This window comes from Pezoporus occidentalis, unplaced genomic scaffold, assembly GCF_034315485.1.
Source record: "Pezoporus occidentalis ecotype Australia unplaced genomic scaffold, CSIRO_AGI_Poc_V1 ctg37, whole genome shotgun sequence".
NCBI lineage: Eukaryota > Metazoa > Chordata > Aves > Psittaciformes > Psittacidae > Pezoporus > Pezoporus occidentalis.
This window is the reverse complement of record NW_026915691.1, coordinates 5,698,002-5,712,667: the sequence shown is the minus strand read 5'-3', so window position 1 is coordinate 5,712,667 and position 14,666 is coordinate 5,698,002. Positions and strand designations below refer to the sequence as shown.

The window sequence follows — 14,666 nt, the reverse complement described above, 5'->3', positions numbered from 1 at the left end:
TAGTAGTGCTTAAGTTGTGTTTTCTTGGCCAAAAGTTCACTGGAAAAGGTGTAAAAGCTTAGTTGTGGGTTTTGGTTTTTAATGAGCCAAGTGTCATATTAAAAAGTTACCCCACTTTCTGTTAGGAAATAGACAAGTAGCTAACACCCATTATGCTGTGTTTAGTGTGGGATGCAGTGCAAGCAGCTGGGCTGATACAGAGGCAGTCATTACTTGCACAACTACATGCGTTGTTAGGGTGTGTGCACAGCAGCACAGGATTATGCCACTGAAAACTCAAGTAGTCTTAAACTGTTTTAAGAGACAGGAAGTCGGAATACTGTGAAAATTATGTTCTTAATTTTACATTTCATACTTCCCTCTCCCCCTGCCTTTAAGTGCAGCTGAAGATACCGACTTCCATACCTGTGCAGTGAGGTGGTGGGTGGCCTCTGGCTGTCCGCAGGAACCTGTTACTGGGGTGTAGAAGGGCAGGTGTGGGAAGGGCTGTGTACACACACAAATAAAACTGCACAGAATATTCCACTTACTTGCTCGTGTCACTGCTCCTGTTCCACCCAGTGGCAAGGGACACAGCCCTGTCACTCCCAAGGTGCCAACATCCAAAGGACTATGCCAGCTATGCAGCCCCCTCTGTGAATGGTAGTGGTTGCACATGTGCTTCCGGGGGTGATGAGCATTACCTCTAACAGAGAGGTAATGAGACAGAGCTAAGCTACATTTCAGCTATTTGGAGTTAAAAGGACAAAGCTGGTAATTAATGTTGTTCCCCCAGGCAATGTGGGATGCAGAGGCTGCTCCCCTGGCAGGAACACAAATCCCTGTGAAGCATTCCAGCCATGTGTTCTACCCACTTTACAGTCACACAGCTTCAACTGAAGAGACAAGAAAGACAGACCAGTTATTTTATTCAAAACTTTTAAAAAGTTAATAGACAAAAACTGATAAATTATTCTCATTGCATCAATGAGAGAAACGTCATGATGGTTTCCTCTTGCCCCCACAATGTGCATTACACAACTCTCATGCTTTGTTCCCTACTAGCCCCCATTTCTTTGAACTCGTACTATTGGATCAAACAAGCCATTAAACCACATCTTGCTAGGTCTTGCTGGGATGATGCGTCATACGGCTCTGACAGGAGCAAGTGTAGGGTCTTGACATTCTTGGTGACAAGAGAACCTGTCAAACAAGTTACTTGGGTTTGCTGTCCTGTAGCGTGTGCGCCGGCACTAAGGCAGACTATGCATATGGTGAAATTTGACATTCTGGGTATTGAGAAGTGAGACAAGTCACTGCACTGCTTCAGGTGCCCATCAAACATTCTCAAGTTGAAACCCTTCTGAGCCCCCCTCAAACCCAAAACCCAGTTCTCAGCCACCTGCGCATTCCCCAGAACAAGCCGAGCAGAGTCAGAACAAAGGAGCCACTTGGAGCATTCTGTCTGCACAACATACGTGGCCGGACAAGCCAGCCCACAGCTAGTCACTATTCTGGCACCAGCAGCTTGCTCCAGTATTGCTGAAGCTCTGCCCTGAGCTATTACCACATGACCTCAGTGGTGGGATGTCTCTGTTCTGAAAGCAAGGAATCAAAAAATGCCAATCAATGGGGGAAAGCACTAGAAAACGTGTCAGTACCAGAAGCACTTTCAGAAAGTTGCTGCTTTCCTTTCCTTCCGTCTCACTGCTATAGACTCATCCCTACATCCTTGTACAGACCAAGTTTTAGTTAAAGGCTTTATGAAATTGAAAGACATTGTTCAGAATAGCTAAAGAACTTCCTGAGGATGCAGGAACTTAATTTAAGCAGCAGTTAATTCTAGCACCACAGGTATGAGGCAAATAACAGGTTTTTGTCCTCTTTGCTTTATGCTTGCAACCTCCAGGCACAGTTTTACGTGAGCTTGTTGGGGGCAGAGGGGAACAATGACACAACAAACATACATCCTCAAACACTTATAAAACCTGATGCCTTATCCCTTTGAACAGCAGAATACCCTGTTTGTCACCTCTCCCGCAGGAGCTGAAACAAGCTGGCTCACCCTCAGTTGCAGTAATACAAGGCTGATCTTCCAGTTCCCACACCCACTGCTTTCCTGCACAAATAAAAATACCCACAGGAGAAAGCTGCTTTGGTTATAGAAAGTCATGATGGGGTGGGGGGAAGTCAGTGCTCTGGAACTACTGAGCAGACATTCAATCTCTGTATTCCACAGCTCAGCTTTGAGGTCTGGGGAATACTTGAGGGCTGGAGAGCTCCAGGCTTACAGATATACCTTCTTTTCTGGACTGGAAGGCAGATACGAATATGTATAAAGGAGGCAAAGGGCTAAAAGACATTTTAAGACAGCATCACACCCCAACATAACAGATCAAAACCTAGTGGTACGGCAGCTGAATGTACTAGTGCAAAGAGGCTGGAGGCTGCTCCTGGAGAGCCACTGGTTTTGCACATTCAGGTGCGAGTGATTTTATCTGGAGGCATGAAACCTGTGTCACCCAGTGTTCGAAGTGCCACTCTTCCATTCGGACGTATCACCAAGTGAGTTATGCTGCCATTGTTAAGAGACATTCGCAGCCAGCCTTCTGGGGGGAACTGCAATGCTCTGTTACAAAATGAATAAAAAACAACACATTATTCATTCATAAACAGTGATATTAACGGGCCCTCACAGGATCCACAGCCAGCCTTGGACAAGGTATTTTTCTTATGTAATTGCTGGGAGAATGCAGCACTGAGAACTGGGCCAGTGCCAGCAACGCACTCACACAGGCAGAGTCCAGCAGATGGGTGTGATTACTGTAGACAGGATTAATTCAAATGGACAGAAGGCAGCAGCAATAATGCAGTCAGGTTGCTGGGAGCGCTCTGAGCCACCTCGTAACAAGCAGATAGATGGGATTGGTTCAAGCTGGTCACCTGGCCAGCAGAGGATGACAGAACCCTGTGCAGTTCAGGATGGAGCAGGGGAATGCCTCCTCCACAGACCAAAGGCAAACAGCATACTCTCACACACTATTTTAGCCTTATCAACACAGATAGTACATAACAGCCAAGAAGAGGTAGTGAGGTAAGAATTCAAACTGCCCACATGTGCACATGGAAGAAATTCACCAGAACTACTTTCCATCATCTATACTGCTCCCCAGAAGTGGCAAGAAAAGTTACCTTGTGCTTTTTGTACAAGTACAGTACCACAGCTAGCCTCCAGCTATTCTACACAGTTCCTAACTGAACAGCCTCAGGACTTCAACCAATTGTAGTAAGTAGCTGGAAAAAAAACACGTCTCAAACATGGTTTGCCTCAGACACTGAGAAATAATTTGGTTTTGGCTCTTGTGACAGTCTAGTAGAAAAACTAAGAAAAACTAAGTAACAGCTACAGTCTATTGTGCTATCAGATAGCCTGAAATAACAGGCACAAAATAGAAGTTAAAAAGAAGAGAGAAGAAACAACAAAGAGAAAAAGTACTTCTGAAAGCGCCTAGGTAGCAGCAAGACAATCTTTTTTTGGCACAGGAAAGAATATTCTGTTTACTTGATCAATAATTTTAAGTACAGCAATTTTGAAAAGCTCTAAAGCAGTCCACAGAGCAGACAGGCTAGCATTTAACCAACTCAGCTAAATAGAGCTAACTGAAATTGTTGTAGGTATTGATCAGATTAAAGTTTAATCACACCTGTCCTCAAGAAAAATTATCTTACAGACAGTGCCTTGCTGCTAGGGAAGAATAGAACAGACTCAGCTGACTGGATACAGAGACAGGCAAAGCTCCAGAACTGTCTTCTCCTTCATGAACAACCTTGATGTTAGTGGGAAGACTCACTCTCGCTCTAATCCAATACTGGATGTTACCGCAAAACCACACTAATGCAATTTTAACATAATACAAAAATTTCCGTTATTAAATAATTCTCAAAACTAAACGAATCTTTCGTTACATAAGATCAAATCTCATCACCTCAAGAAGAGGCACACAGTCATGCTCTCCTTGCTGTCTTTTCCAACAGTCCACACAGGCACTGTCCTTAGTTTTATGGGAAGCAGAGCCATATGGTATTAAAAAGACTATTGGGGCATACAGAAAGGGTTTGAGTCTCACCAATTCAGTCATTTCACTTCAGAATTAGAATGAAAGTGTTTTAATTTTCAACCGTGTCCTGTATCTGCAAAGGAATCCTGTGATGAAGTTGCAGAAGCAGCTGCTCACAATGCAGGCACCGATCGCCAGCCTCTTCAAACAAGCCAAATCAAAAAACATATCCCCTAGCTCTGCAGAGCCATAAAGCATCACTAATTCAGTAGAACCATGAGCTTTTAAAGAGCAGAGGAACATACAATGCAGCACGTACCTGCACACGATATAGCGGATCACGTTGGCGTGGCAGACAAAGATCTCGTAGCTGTCCTCTTCCTGCTTTACGTCAGCTCTATGGATGAAGTTTCGAAAAGCTGCCTCAATTCGAGCTCCATCTTCATAATACTGCTAATAGCACAGAGGTCAGAATTAAGGATTTTAAGTTATTTATTTTAACCGTTCTCTCCACTTACTGGGGAGGAGAAAAGTATGTGGTTATCTAAGGCCTGTGATGAAAAGCATCAGCTCAGATTCTGTACCTCATCTCTACTGTCAATATAAAGTCTATTAAAAAAAAACCAACAAAACAGAACAAGTACAGAAAAGAAAAAGTGAAAAGTTACCACAGCTTCTGGTTTCCAGTGCGAGACTGGAGGGTCTGGTTCTATAGGTGCTCCCTCTCTCAGCAGATCAGTGCTAACTTTTTTGACTCCTGAAATATTAAATGCACATTCAGAAAGCAGTTGTTACTCCACATGGCACTGCAAACAGGCCCACAACTCTACAATCAATGCATTTCTCATATCCTTTCCTCTCTATCCTAAAAATCATCTTAGTCTACATGGTTCCTCCTAAAGAGCGTGAATCTCTCCAGCACAACTGGCTTGTCATCAACAAGGCTTAAGTTTATTCCAACTGAGAACAGCCAAACCAGCTTGGCACAGCAAACTGAGTCTTCCCAGTCTGCTGCATTTTGCAGAACTGCACTTGCAAGGATGTTAATCTAAAGCTGTGTGTCAGTTAATGCTTACTGCTAATTGAAGACAAGCAGAATTAGGGTTGTTACTTTCTTTATAAACACAGACATTCACACAGGGCTGGAAGTTGACTAAACATCTCAACCTTAAGGACAAGCTCAGAATGCTACTGGAGATGCTTATAAGGATCAGGAGACAATGAAAAATCAAGGGAAGTCACTTACCTGGGAGATGCTTGCTTATAATTTCAGTTGTCTCAGTTGCTCTAGTCATGGAGGAGTGGATAATCTGATCAAATTTTATTCCCAAACTTGCCAGCCTTTTTCCAGTAAGCTCGGCCTGCTCTCGACCTTAAAAATTATATTCATTATACAAACTGGTGACACTCAACTAAGTGCCTCACACAAACTTCCAGAAGAGTTGTCCAGTAGACAAAGGCCTCCATTTCTGTGAAGTTTTTTCTTTTCAAAAAGTAACTGGAAAGCATTTTTACCAGAGGTACCACTTATTCCTATCAAGCCTATCAGCTGGACAACTTCAAGTCCTATTTCATCAGTAGGAAAAATTAGTTGCTTTGGGATTTTTTTAATAACACAAACAAAATTGCTCAGAGACTTTCACTAAAGTATTCAATCCTTGTCAGTTCCATCCCAAGGGAGCCACTTCCAATAAAAGGTATTGCTGACCCAAGCCATCTGCTATGTTCAGGGAGCACAGAAGATGAGACTCTGACAAACAGACGTGCTCAGACCTGACAGTGCATTTTTCATAAAAGCAACACCAGCTCCCAGCACTCAAGAACAGCACTTGCATAACCAAGGAAGGCTTTATTCCATTTTCCACATCGGTAGGTGGAAAGATAACAGTTGAAGTAATTTATCCAAGGCACAGGACAGAGAGGACTAAGATTATACTTTGTTACAGTTTAAGATAGCACCTTACTCCTGAAATTAGCATTTCACTCCTGTTCACACACTGGTGATAAAGACTTGCAGGGAACAAAAAGTGTTTAGACTGAACATTTGGCCCCAGACTTCCACAACCTCAAGCAGCACTGCACAGTAAGAATTCTTCCCCCCTCAAAACACTGCTAGTATACACATGGCCAAGAACGCGTCCACTGTCACAGATCAATGAACTCAGACAGGCAGAGGTTATCCTCATTTCTTATAGCTGATTAGCAAAATTCCCAGAAATAGTGCTTAGGAGCAAAAACTCCAACTGAAAGTAAGGGGTAATTATTATTTTTTTTAATTAATTAAAAAATCAGCAAATTAACTAACACAAACACAAGCCACCCTTTAAGAGAAATCTATCCTAAAGTCAGCAATGGAGCTAAGTTTAAAAGCCCTGGCCCTGGGGAATTATGCCAGCTGGTATGAAAATCTGCTCAAACAATCTCAAGATAATTTGAAATTTCCTTTGTGAAGTTTCTTTACAACTGAGTGTGTTTAGAGCTCTGTAAAGTAGGTTTTATGCTTGGATTTAATGGATCAAAAATGAAAAAGACAAATTTATTCATGACATCCTTCTGGCACAAAGGATCCAGAAAGGGGATTAAGGTTTGGCAGTGAGACCCAGAACAGAGCTGAGTTACTGACCTGTACTCATCAGGATGGCAGCACATGAAAAACAATATTCATTAAATTCAAAGCACGATGAGCTTCTTAGTCATACATACCAAGTGGGGTCAGAGTTCTGTCTTTATCAGCCCGGCCATCCAAGTTATACTGAGAATGACGGATAAGGAATATGTGCCTGGTGGCTTTTGCTTTGAAGTGATTTAAGCGTGAGGAAAGTTCTTCCTCCCCAGTTTCTTCATTTTTCTTTTTGAGGTTGATAAGAGCCAGTGGTTCACGTCTAAACAAACACATTTAAAACACCATTTTTAGACAGAGGACACTAAAAGGCATAGGAATCTTACAGATGGGTAGCATTCCTTATTTCTAGGTATAGCTGAAGTACTAAAATTGACTATTTAGCCATTTGGATCTCAAAACAGATTCAAACCATTGAGCGAGAGCTATAAACAAAAGCCTGCATTAAAACAAAATTGTGTCATATGCTAGAAGGTGTAACTGACACAGAAATTTGCTGTTTAGTGACAGCCACCACTCAATTAATTCTTTAATTGAAAGAAATTAAAGAAAAAAGGGGGGGGGGGGAAGGCAACAGAAAAGCAAACAGATGGTGTACACTAAAACATAGGAAAGCTACAGTCTATCCGGACAAAGAAGATGATAAACACTAACAGAGTTTGCATTTGAATTCCTGTTGATTGGAAAGTTGTTCTTGGGATTTTCACTGATTTGCAGCCACAGGTATAACAACAGGTTTTTTGACAAGAAAAACTAACCATGAATGATACGCAAGAAGTGTTTTCCATAAAAGAAAGAAACTGTTCTGTATCTAGAAGGCCCTGTAATAACACCTAAAAAATTTGCTCTTTCTCAATCCCATTTACATCAAATGACTAAACCCCCCTATAAAGACTCCAACTTTCTGCAGTGCACACTGAGAATTATTCTGCACCTTAACATAGGTAACATCATGTTTCTCCAGTAACATGACTCTATTTTTCATCTGGGAGTGTTTATTTATCCTTTCATCTTTTTCATCTCTCTCCCCTCATGCCACGTTAGTCTTTCTTCCATTTTGTCACACTGCACATTAATACTCTTTTCTGCATACCATAACCTTCCCCCTTGCACACCACCCAGACAGTTAATCCAGCTTCTGAAGAGGTTACCAGGCAGAGAGGATCTCTTCCCCAGGTATCACAGATTAGGGCTGTAGATCTCTCATTGCTGACACCAACACTGCACCATCATTATAAACCCTGCCCATATCTTTCATAGATTAGTCTTCTGGTCCCCTCTCTGCACTGATCCTCTATCACGCTAGCATAAATCCTTTTGCTCTGTCTCTCCACCTCAGAGCATAAACCCTTTCCCTTGATCTCATACCTAAAGAACAGCTATATTTATTTAGTTCACACCAGATCTCACGTCCTCCATTATTACAATTAAACTGGGGGGTGGGGGGTGTGTGTGTGTGTATTTTCTATAGTGGTTTTTTTTTTAATTAAAAATTATAATTTTTATTAAGCTTGAGACAACAAAATTTGGTCACAGAAAACTGCTGCTTCACGTACCTATTTCTACAGTTTACAGTAAAACCGGCTTTAAAAAGCCCTGCATCCATTCTGCTCTAGTAAAGACATGGTTGCTATTAAACAATGAAGTTCCACACATCCCTTAAGCTGTTAACAAAGTTCAAGGCATTAAAAAAGAAATAATAGTCCACTAACAAGAACTTCCATTGCTATTTCATAACGTATTTCTTTTCATTCAGTAGAAATTGTATTGCTGGAAAGATACATTAGGAAAAAGGAAAAACGTCTGAAAAAAATCAACACAGGGATTAATTCATCCTATGGCAGGAACTCACACAAAGAAATGCCTGAAAATCCTGCCCTCTCCCCCCCAGCACCTCTAAAGTTACTTGATGGTAAAATGCACTTTGAAAAGCAACAGATACTTTAAGAAGTCATGAGAAGATAGACAAGCTTAGCAATATTTTCAGCATCAGCTAGTTTTAGAAAGTTTATGAGCAGTACAACTTAGACTTGATTTAAGTAGGTTCTTTAGGCCACTGAACCTCAGAAGACGATGAATGCAGTTTTCTGCATTCCCTTGTAAAAGACATTGCCCAAGATCGCAGGTGGACAGAACTTTGTTAAAATGCAATGGCAATGTCAGGGACCATCTTTACACCTAACTAAAACAAAAGTACCACTTAATCCATGCCAGTGCCCATTTCACCTATTTTCCAGAAAGCCCTGCATGTCACTGAAACGTATCAGTCAGCCTGTTTAAAGACAAGATACTCGCATTCTTTTGCTTCAAACTTTAAAAGCCATCAGTTATTATAATACCTGTTTTTTCGCTCATGACTCGGCTTTGTTAGCCATTTCCTGCTCCCCAGAAGAAGTGGTCAGATGTTCTTTGTACTTAAAAGCCATTTAACAACTTTACATGTTACGTTTTTCTGCCGGTATCACCCAAAAATCAAAACTACACTTCCAACCATAGTCAAACCCATACCACACCGCGTGGTAGACACCAAGTAGAAAACTAAAACTTAACCAATACAGGAAGTTGAGACGGTGCTGTAACTGATGTTGTCACAATCACAATCGCCTCAACAATTATAGCTAGATAACTCTTAATAGCAGTTACAGATACTGTATTATATCATCATTCATCATAGTGCACACACAGTGGAAGCATATTGTGTAAATGTCACAGATCAGTTTTAGTTTCAGACTCTGAAAGTATTTTAGAATCCTTAAAGAAAATAAACCATTTATCAGAACCAGAAAAGCTGGGATCTGCAGTTAAACAAATAGCTTTAGTCCCTCCCTCAACATAACCATGTAACCAGGTAAAGCCTTATTTATTCAAAGTTTTATTTTTATAATCAGGATGCACACAGCCCTATTTGTATGAGCATTTGATTTTGCAGCATCTCAAAAAAATCAAACCAGGATGGATTATACAATAAAAATCTGTTAGTGCTTAAGTTTGGATTTACTATGATTAAACTGGAGCCTGACATAAGTCTCCCTGGGGAGATAATTCTACCAGACGGAAGCTAAATGAGGCAAAGCTCAAAACAGATATTTGCACACTCTAATTAAAGAATCAGGGAAAAAAAAACAAAACATAGTGAACCCTTGGATGCATGAATTTCTGATGAAGAACACAACTAAGTCAGGTTCAAAGCAACATTACCTTTTACAAGGATTTAATATCACTAACTTGCCATTTGATAGCAGCAGTAGTGGGCCTAAGACATGCCTAACATGTGCAAGCCATCTTCATCTGCAAGGGTGCCGTTATTAAACAGAAATACCTTAGTGCAAACATAAAGCAATACTGAGATACGGTTAACACTGTTAAGAAAAACCGAACAGGCACATCTACACTGTGCTCACACTGATCACAGCCCTCAGGCTTTCTGATCTTGCCGGATGAAAGCATGAGAATAAAGGGATCTGCACATCTTTACGGAGAGAAAAATCTCTGACCAGTCTAAAACCGAACACAGCGAAGGCAGCCCCCCTCCAGAGCGCTCAGATGCTCCAGAACTGTGAATATTCAAGAACTTCGACTATACTGAACGGCTCATCACCTCAGCTTCCACCTGGAAACGAGTACCGCGCACCCCTGACTCGGCTCTGGGGTCTGGGCCGAGGGGGAAGGCCGGGTCAGCGAGGCCGGCCCAGGGGCTCCTCGGGCGCGCTGAGGCAGCTTCCGAGGGGGACCCCAGGGCCTCCCCTTCGCCCCCGTCCCGTCAGAGGCGCGCCTGCCCCGACCCTGAGCCCGCAGGCACCCGGCTCCTCCAACACGGCTCCGACGGGCGGATTCAAGGGCAGCTCCCGCCGTCTCCGCCGCGACGGGGGTCCCTCGACACAGCCGCCGCCCGGCAGCGTGGTCTCCAGCCAGGCGGGGGAAGAGAAACCGGCCCCGTCATCGCAGCCCCGCCGCTCCTACCTGTCCCAGTTGCTGTCCCAGTAGCCGCTGTTAGCGGCCGGTCTCTCGATCCAGCCGGGGGCCGGCGGGCAGGAGGCGGAGGGCGGCAGCAGCAGCAAACCCGGCGGCGCCGCGGTCGCGGGAGGAGCGGCGGAGGCGGGAGGAATGGTGGCGGAGGAGCTCCCCTGCCGCAGGTCGGTATCGCTGCCGCGGCCCGGCTGCTTGCCCACCACCACGGCGGAGAAGAGGACGGAGCCGCCGGCCAGCCCGCAGGCAGCCAGCGCCAAGGCACGGCGGAACGACATGGCGCGGGCAGCGGCACCCGGGCCCCCTCAGCCGCCGCGCCCAGCGCAGCGCGCCCCGCCCCGGACGGAGCGCGGCGTGGGGCAAGATTCCTCCGCGAAGCCTGAGGTGCGCGGGTGGCGCCGGGGGCCTGCGTCCGCGTCATGGAGGGGGGCTCGGCCTTGCGGCTGTGCTGTGGCGGCCCTGGTACAGCCTCGCTCAGCGGGACCTGGCCCGGAGGAGACGGGTTCTGCTGGGCAGGGAGATCACCTCCGGCCCTGCCTGGCTTCACCCACCTGACTCAGGTGTGAGCGCTCCCTCACCTGAACGGGAGGCTATAGCTTGTATGGGCAAAGCGTGGGTCATCTTCAGTTACTAGTCCAGCACTGACCTACACAGCACTCAGGGGCTTACAGTCAGCGCTGGGATCCTGGTGCTGGACACCATTGCCTGTGTTTTGGGGAATGCAGGTGGTCACCAGTCAGCTGGGCTCAGTGGGGCTCAGCAGGCTCACACCAGGGCCGGGCACTCCTGGCCCCACCTCAGAGCAGCCTTGTGCCCTCTGTGGCCTGAACACCAGGAAACTACTTCCAGGAGCAAGTTTAACTCCACCAGCATTGCCTTGTGCAGAAGAAACTATGTCGTCAAACTGGAACCTTGATGATCTGTAGATCAGCAGTGGTACTGTCTGCAACCTCACCACAGAGGCCTTGGGGAAGGAGAAGCAGAACAGAGATCCTTTTTTTTCTGAGCTGACATCCAAAATTCAGCGGTGATTTCTACCTCTGAAGTTCAGCAGTTTGCCATTGGTGACAGAAATGCCACTGAACATGGGTCTCGGGATGCTGGCAGCTTTAGCAGATGCCATCATTCAGCCTTCGCATATTTAATTATGCATTCTTACCATTCCCATCCACCTGTTCAGGCTTTCCATACCCCATTCCCCACACTACAAATGGTGTTACCTGTGTTACTCCATTAATATGCCAGCTGGGTAGACAGTTTCCAACAGCCAGACTTCAATCAGTATGACTCCAGAACAACTGCACGTGGAGTCCGTTCCCTCACCGAGCACACAGAGATCTGTTCCCCTTAGCCATCAAACTAAGGGGCTCCTTCGTCCTGCGGTTCACACAGCAGAACTACAAGGGCACTGTGCCCGCCCAAACGAAAATGGTCTTCCTGTTACAGAAGTTAAAATCAGCTTTCCCAGCCGAGTGTCTTTCCCCTGTCCACCACTTTGTGTCTCTGTCTCACACACATGGTGCAGACCAGAAAAAGATCTGACTCTAGTACAGGTCCTTTGGCTCTTGGACAATTTACAGATCAACAGTGGCCCCCAGGGGTCAGACAAGGGAATCAAATCATGATTAACACCAAACTAGGTGGTTTTTCCTCTCCATTATCCTTCCTGCCTTTCTCGTTCTCAATATTTAATGTACTCAACTTTCTGCTTATTTTTATATGTCTTTAAAATTTTAATTTTATTCTTTATATTATCTTGGAAGTATTAGCACTTACCCTAGAGGCAGGCATGTGTATTTATACTGTGTATATTCTTTCTTATTCAGAGCCCAGAAGGAAAAAGTTTCTTTCCAAAGCTTCACATCCAGTTCCTCAAAAATAGCACAGTTCTTCCCCCCCGTTCTCAGTCTCCAAGCTTCCTGCAAATGACTTCTAAATATTTTCCCCCTATGATGTCTTTTGTATTTTATACCTTATTCATTCTCCACTCACTGTCCCACTTATATCCTACCTCTTCTCCTCCAGCCTGCCCTCTAAACTGAATCCCAGTTACTGTATTTGACCTCCAACAACTCAAAAGAAGGAAAAAACTGCAGCATATGCCATCACTCACTTGGGGACAGGGACAGGCTGAATATGAATGGGACAAATACTACAGTTCCTGATATATCCCTCAGTTGCTTGAACTGAATTCTGAAATCATACGGTTCACTTTGACATTTCAGTGCTATTGAAAGTGCATCAATTGCACAAATAATCTGACATTTGAGGTCAAAATCCCAGTAGAGGTACAGGCAAGTGCATGACAGTGCACTAGGCTTCAGTACCTCAGTGCGCGACAACTTACACCAGGGCTGAACTCAGCTCACCTCCAGAAAAGTTTGAGACTGTTGTTAAGCAATAAACAAAATTGTTTCTTCAGCAAAAATGCATTGCTGAACATCTGGGCAATCATCTCATTTTGCTATGAAAATGGATAATATTGATTGTTTGCCTCTGTGCTGCAGCTTGGATGTCATTCTTCTGTGATAACACTTCACCATCAGAAATCTGTGTATATGCTAACATTCTGCAGTTTATTTTTGCTTGGTTTAGGTACTGTTGCACTTATAAAATCTACGTGCAAAAGTATTTTGAGGTTATCTTAGATTTTACTTAGTCCAAAAATACTCTAATGAGATTTAGTTTACCATTTTGCAAAAGTTGCAATTCAATTCGGTTAAAAGAACGCTCTAAAAATACTTCATTGAAAGTTACCATTAGCCTGAATATACAGTCCTGCATGACATTAATAACTACTTAACTTCTTGCTCCTTGTTTTTTATATGTATTTATATTGCTGCTATTGTAATCCAGTTTTATTGTGTTGTATTTCATCTGTGAGCAGAAAATCTATCTAAGAGGATAACAACCTACTGATGGTACCTAATGGAATTATTCTGTTAGCTAAAACAGTAAATGCCTGTTCTACTGATGCCATAAGTCCAATACTCAGGGATGATTCCCAGGAGTCATCCCATTTCTGTGGCTAGATGCAGAGATACCTTCAGGCAAGGTGCCCAAGGTTGGGGTGGCCTCTTAACTAACTTGTGACTGCAACACAGCAAAAGAGAAGTCAGAAAGCCAGTATGGTTGGCATAAAAGTCAGTGCAGATGTGGCCTCACAAACAGCATTTCTTTCCCCTGGCAGGCAGAAAAACCTTATGGCAACAGCAGGAGCAATGGCAGCCCTTGGGGTTAACTTCACTACACGAGGAATATGAAGAACTTCTGTTTTCTGTATGGGACCTGGATCACTACAGCAATGAGTCAGTGTTTGGATGTTGCACCATTAGCTAAAGGGCTGGTCTCTAGCCTGCAGTTGGCAAGCAAAATTTATGAAATTTCAGGCATTATTTTTAAACAAAACAATTAAAGCAATAAAAGGACATTTGAAATGAGGAAAACATGGCTTTGAAAAGCCTTTTCCATGACCCTGAGCACATTTACTCACCATGTATCACCTTCCCAATATATTTAAAAAAAAAAAATCCATAAATTTGTTCTCAAAAGAGACAGAGAGAGGGAAAAAGGAAACATTATGTCATTTGATCCAAATGCATTCAGACATGTACTATGGACTTAGTGCTGGCCTTCTTGGAGGAAATATTGATGTCATCCTGGCCTGCTTCAGACCCAGCGAAATTTAAATTATACACTAGTTTAAACTTTTGGGTTATAGAATGATGCTACTTAAGCTCACTTAATACATTTTTTTTTATAGAGCAAGAGAGAATACTGCCTTTAGGCAACTTTGCTTTTTATGACTTGACCAGTAAAAAAATAAAAAGATTTGGTGCAAATACTGGCTTCCTGACTAGATCTGACTGCATTAGTGAAGGGTAAGCACAACAATGCAGGTACTGTGTTGGTTAAATACAGCAGAAAATTTAGGGAGATTTTGGCATGAAAGAAAGTCTGCATACATACATATATATATATATATATATATGCTAGCAATGATTCAGATCTTGAATTTAATCTAGGTTTTGTGAATCACCCAC

At 43.5% G+C, this 14,666-nt stretch overlaps 1 protein-coding gene across 2 annotated transcripts; it reads right to left on the bottom strand.

The window, feature by feature from the left end:
* Window positions 1–891: 891 nt before the first annotated feature.
* Window positions 892–10,970, bottom strand: PGAM5 (PGAM family member 5, mitochondrial serine/threonine protein phosphatase). 2 transcript variants are annotated; one of them, XM_062631514.1, is made up of 6 exons: window positions 10,618–10,970; window positions 6,741–6,919; window positions 5,284–5,409; window positions 4,706–4,794; window positions 4,357–4,487; window positions 892–2,608 (listed from the first exon to the last, which is right to left on the bottom strand). In XM_062631514.1, exons 1-6 carry the CDS (start codon window positions 10,899–10,901, stop codon window positions 2,458–2,460), a joined length of 960 nt encoding a protein of 319 aa, XP_062487498.1. In that variant the 5' UTR covers window positions 10,902–10,970; the 3' UTR covers window positions 892–2,457. The 2 variants fall into 2 exon arrangements, with proteins under 2 accessions (XP_062487498.1, XP_062487497.1); XM_062631513.1 differs by having other exon boundaries at window positions 4,357–4,490; window positions 10,618–10,969.
* Between the last annotated feature and the right edge of the window lie 3,696 nt (window positions 10,971–14,666).

What these genes read in the sequence shown, in the direction of transcription:
- PGAM5 (XM_062631513.1), bottom strand. Translation starts at nt 10,901, where the DNA reads ATGTCGTTCCGCCGTGCCTTGGCGCTGGCTGCCTGCGGGCTGGCCGGC. An exon ending in CAGAACTCTGACCCCACTTG is followed by an intron (nt 5,410 to 6,740) that starts GTATGTATGACT and finishes ATAATTTTTAAG; the next exon opens with GTCGAGAGCAGGCCGAGCTT. An exon ending in ACTGGAAACCAGAAGCTGTG is followed by an intron (nt 4,491 to 4,705) that starts GTAACTTTTCAC and finishes CTGTGCTATTAG; the next exon opens with CAGTATTATGAAGATGGAGC.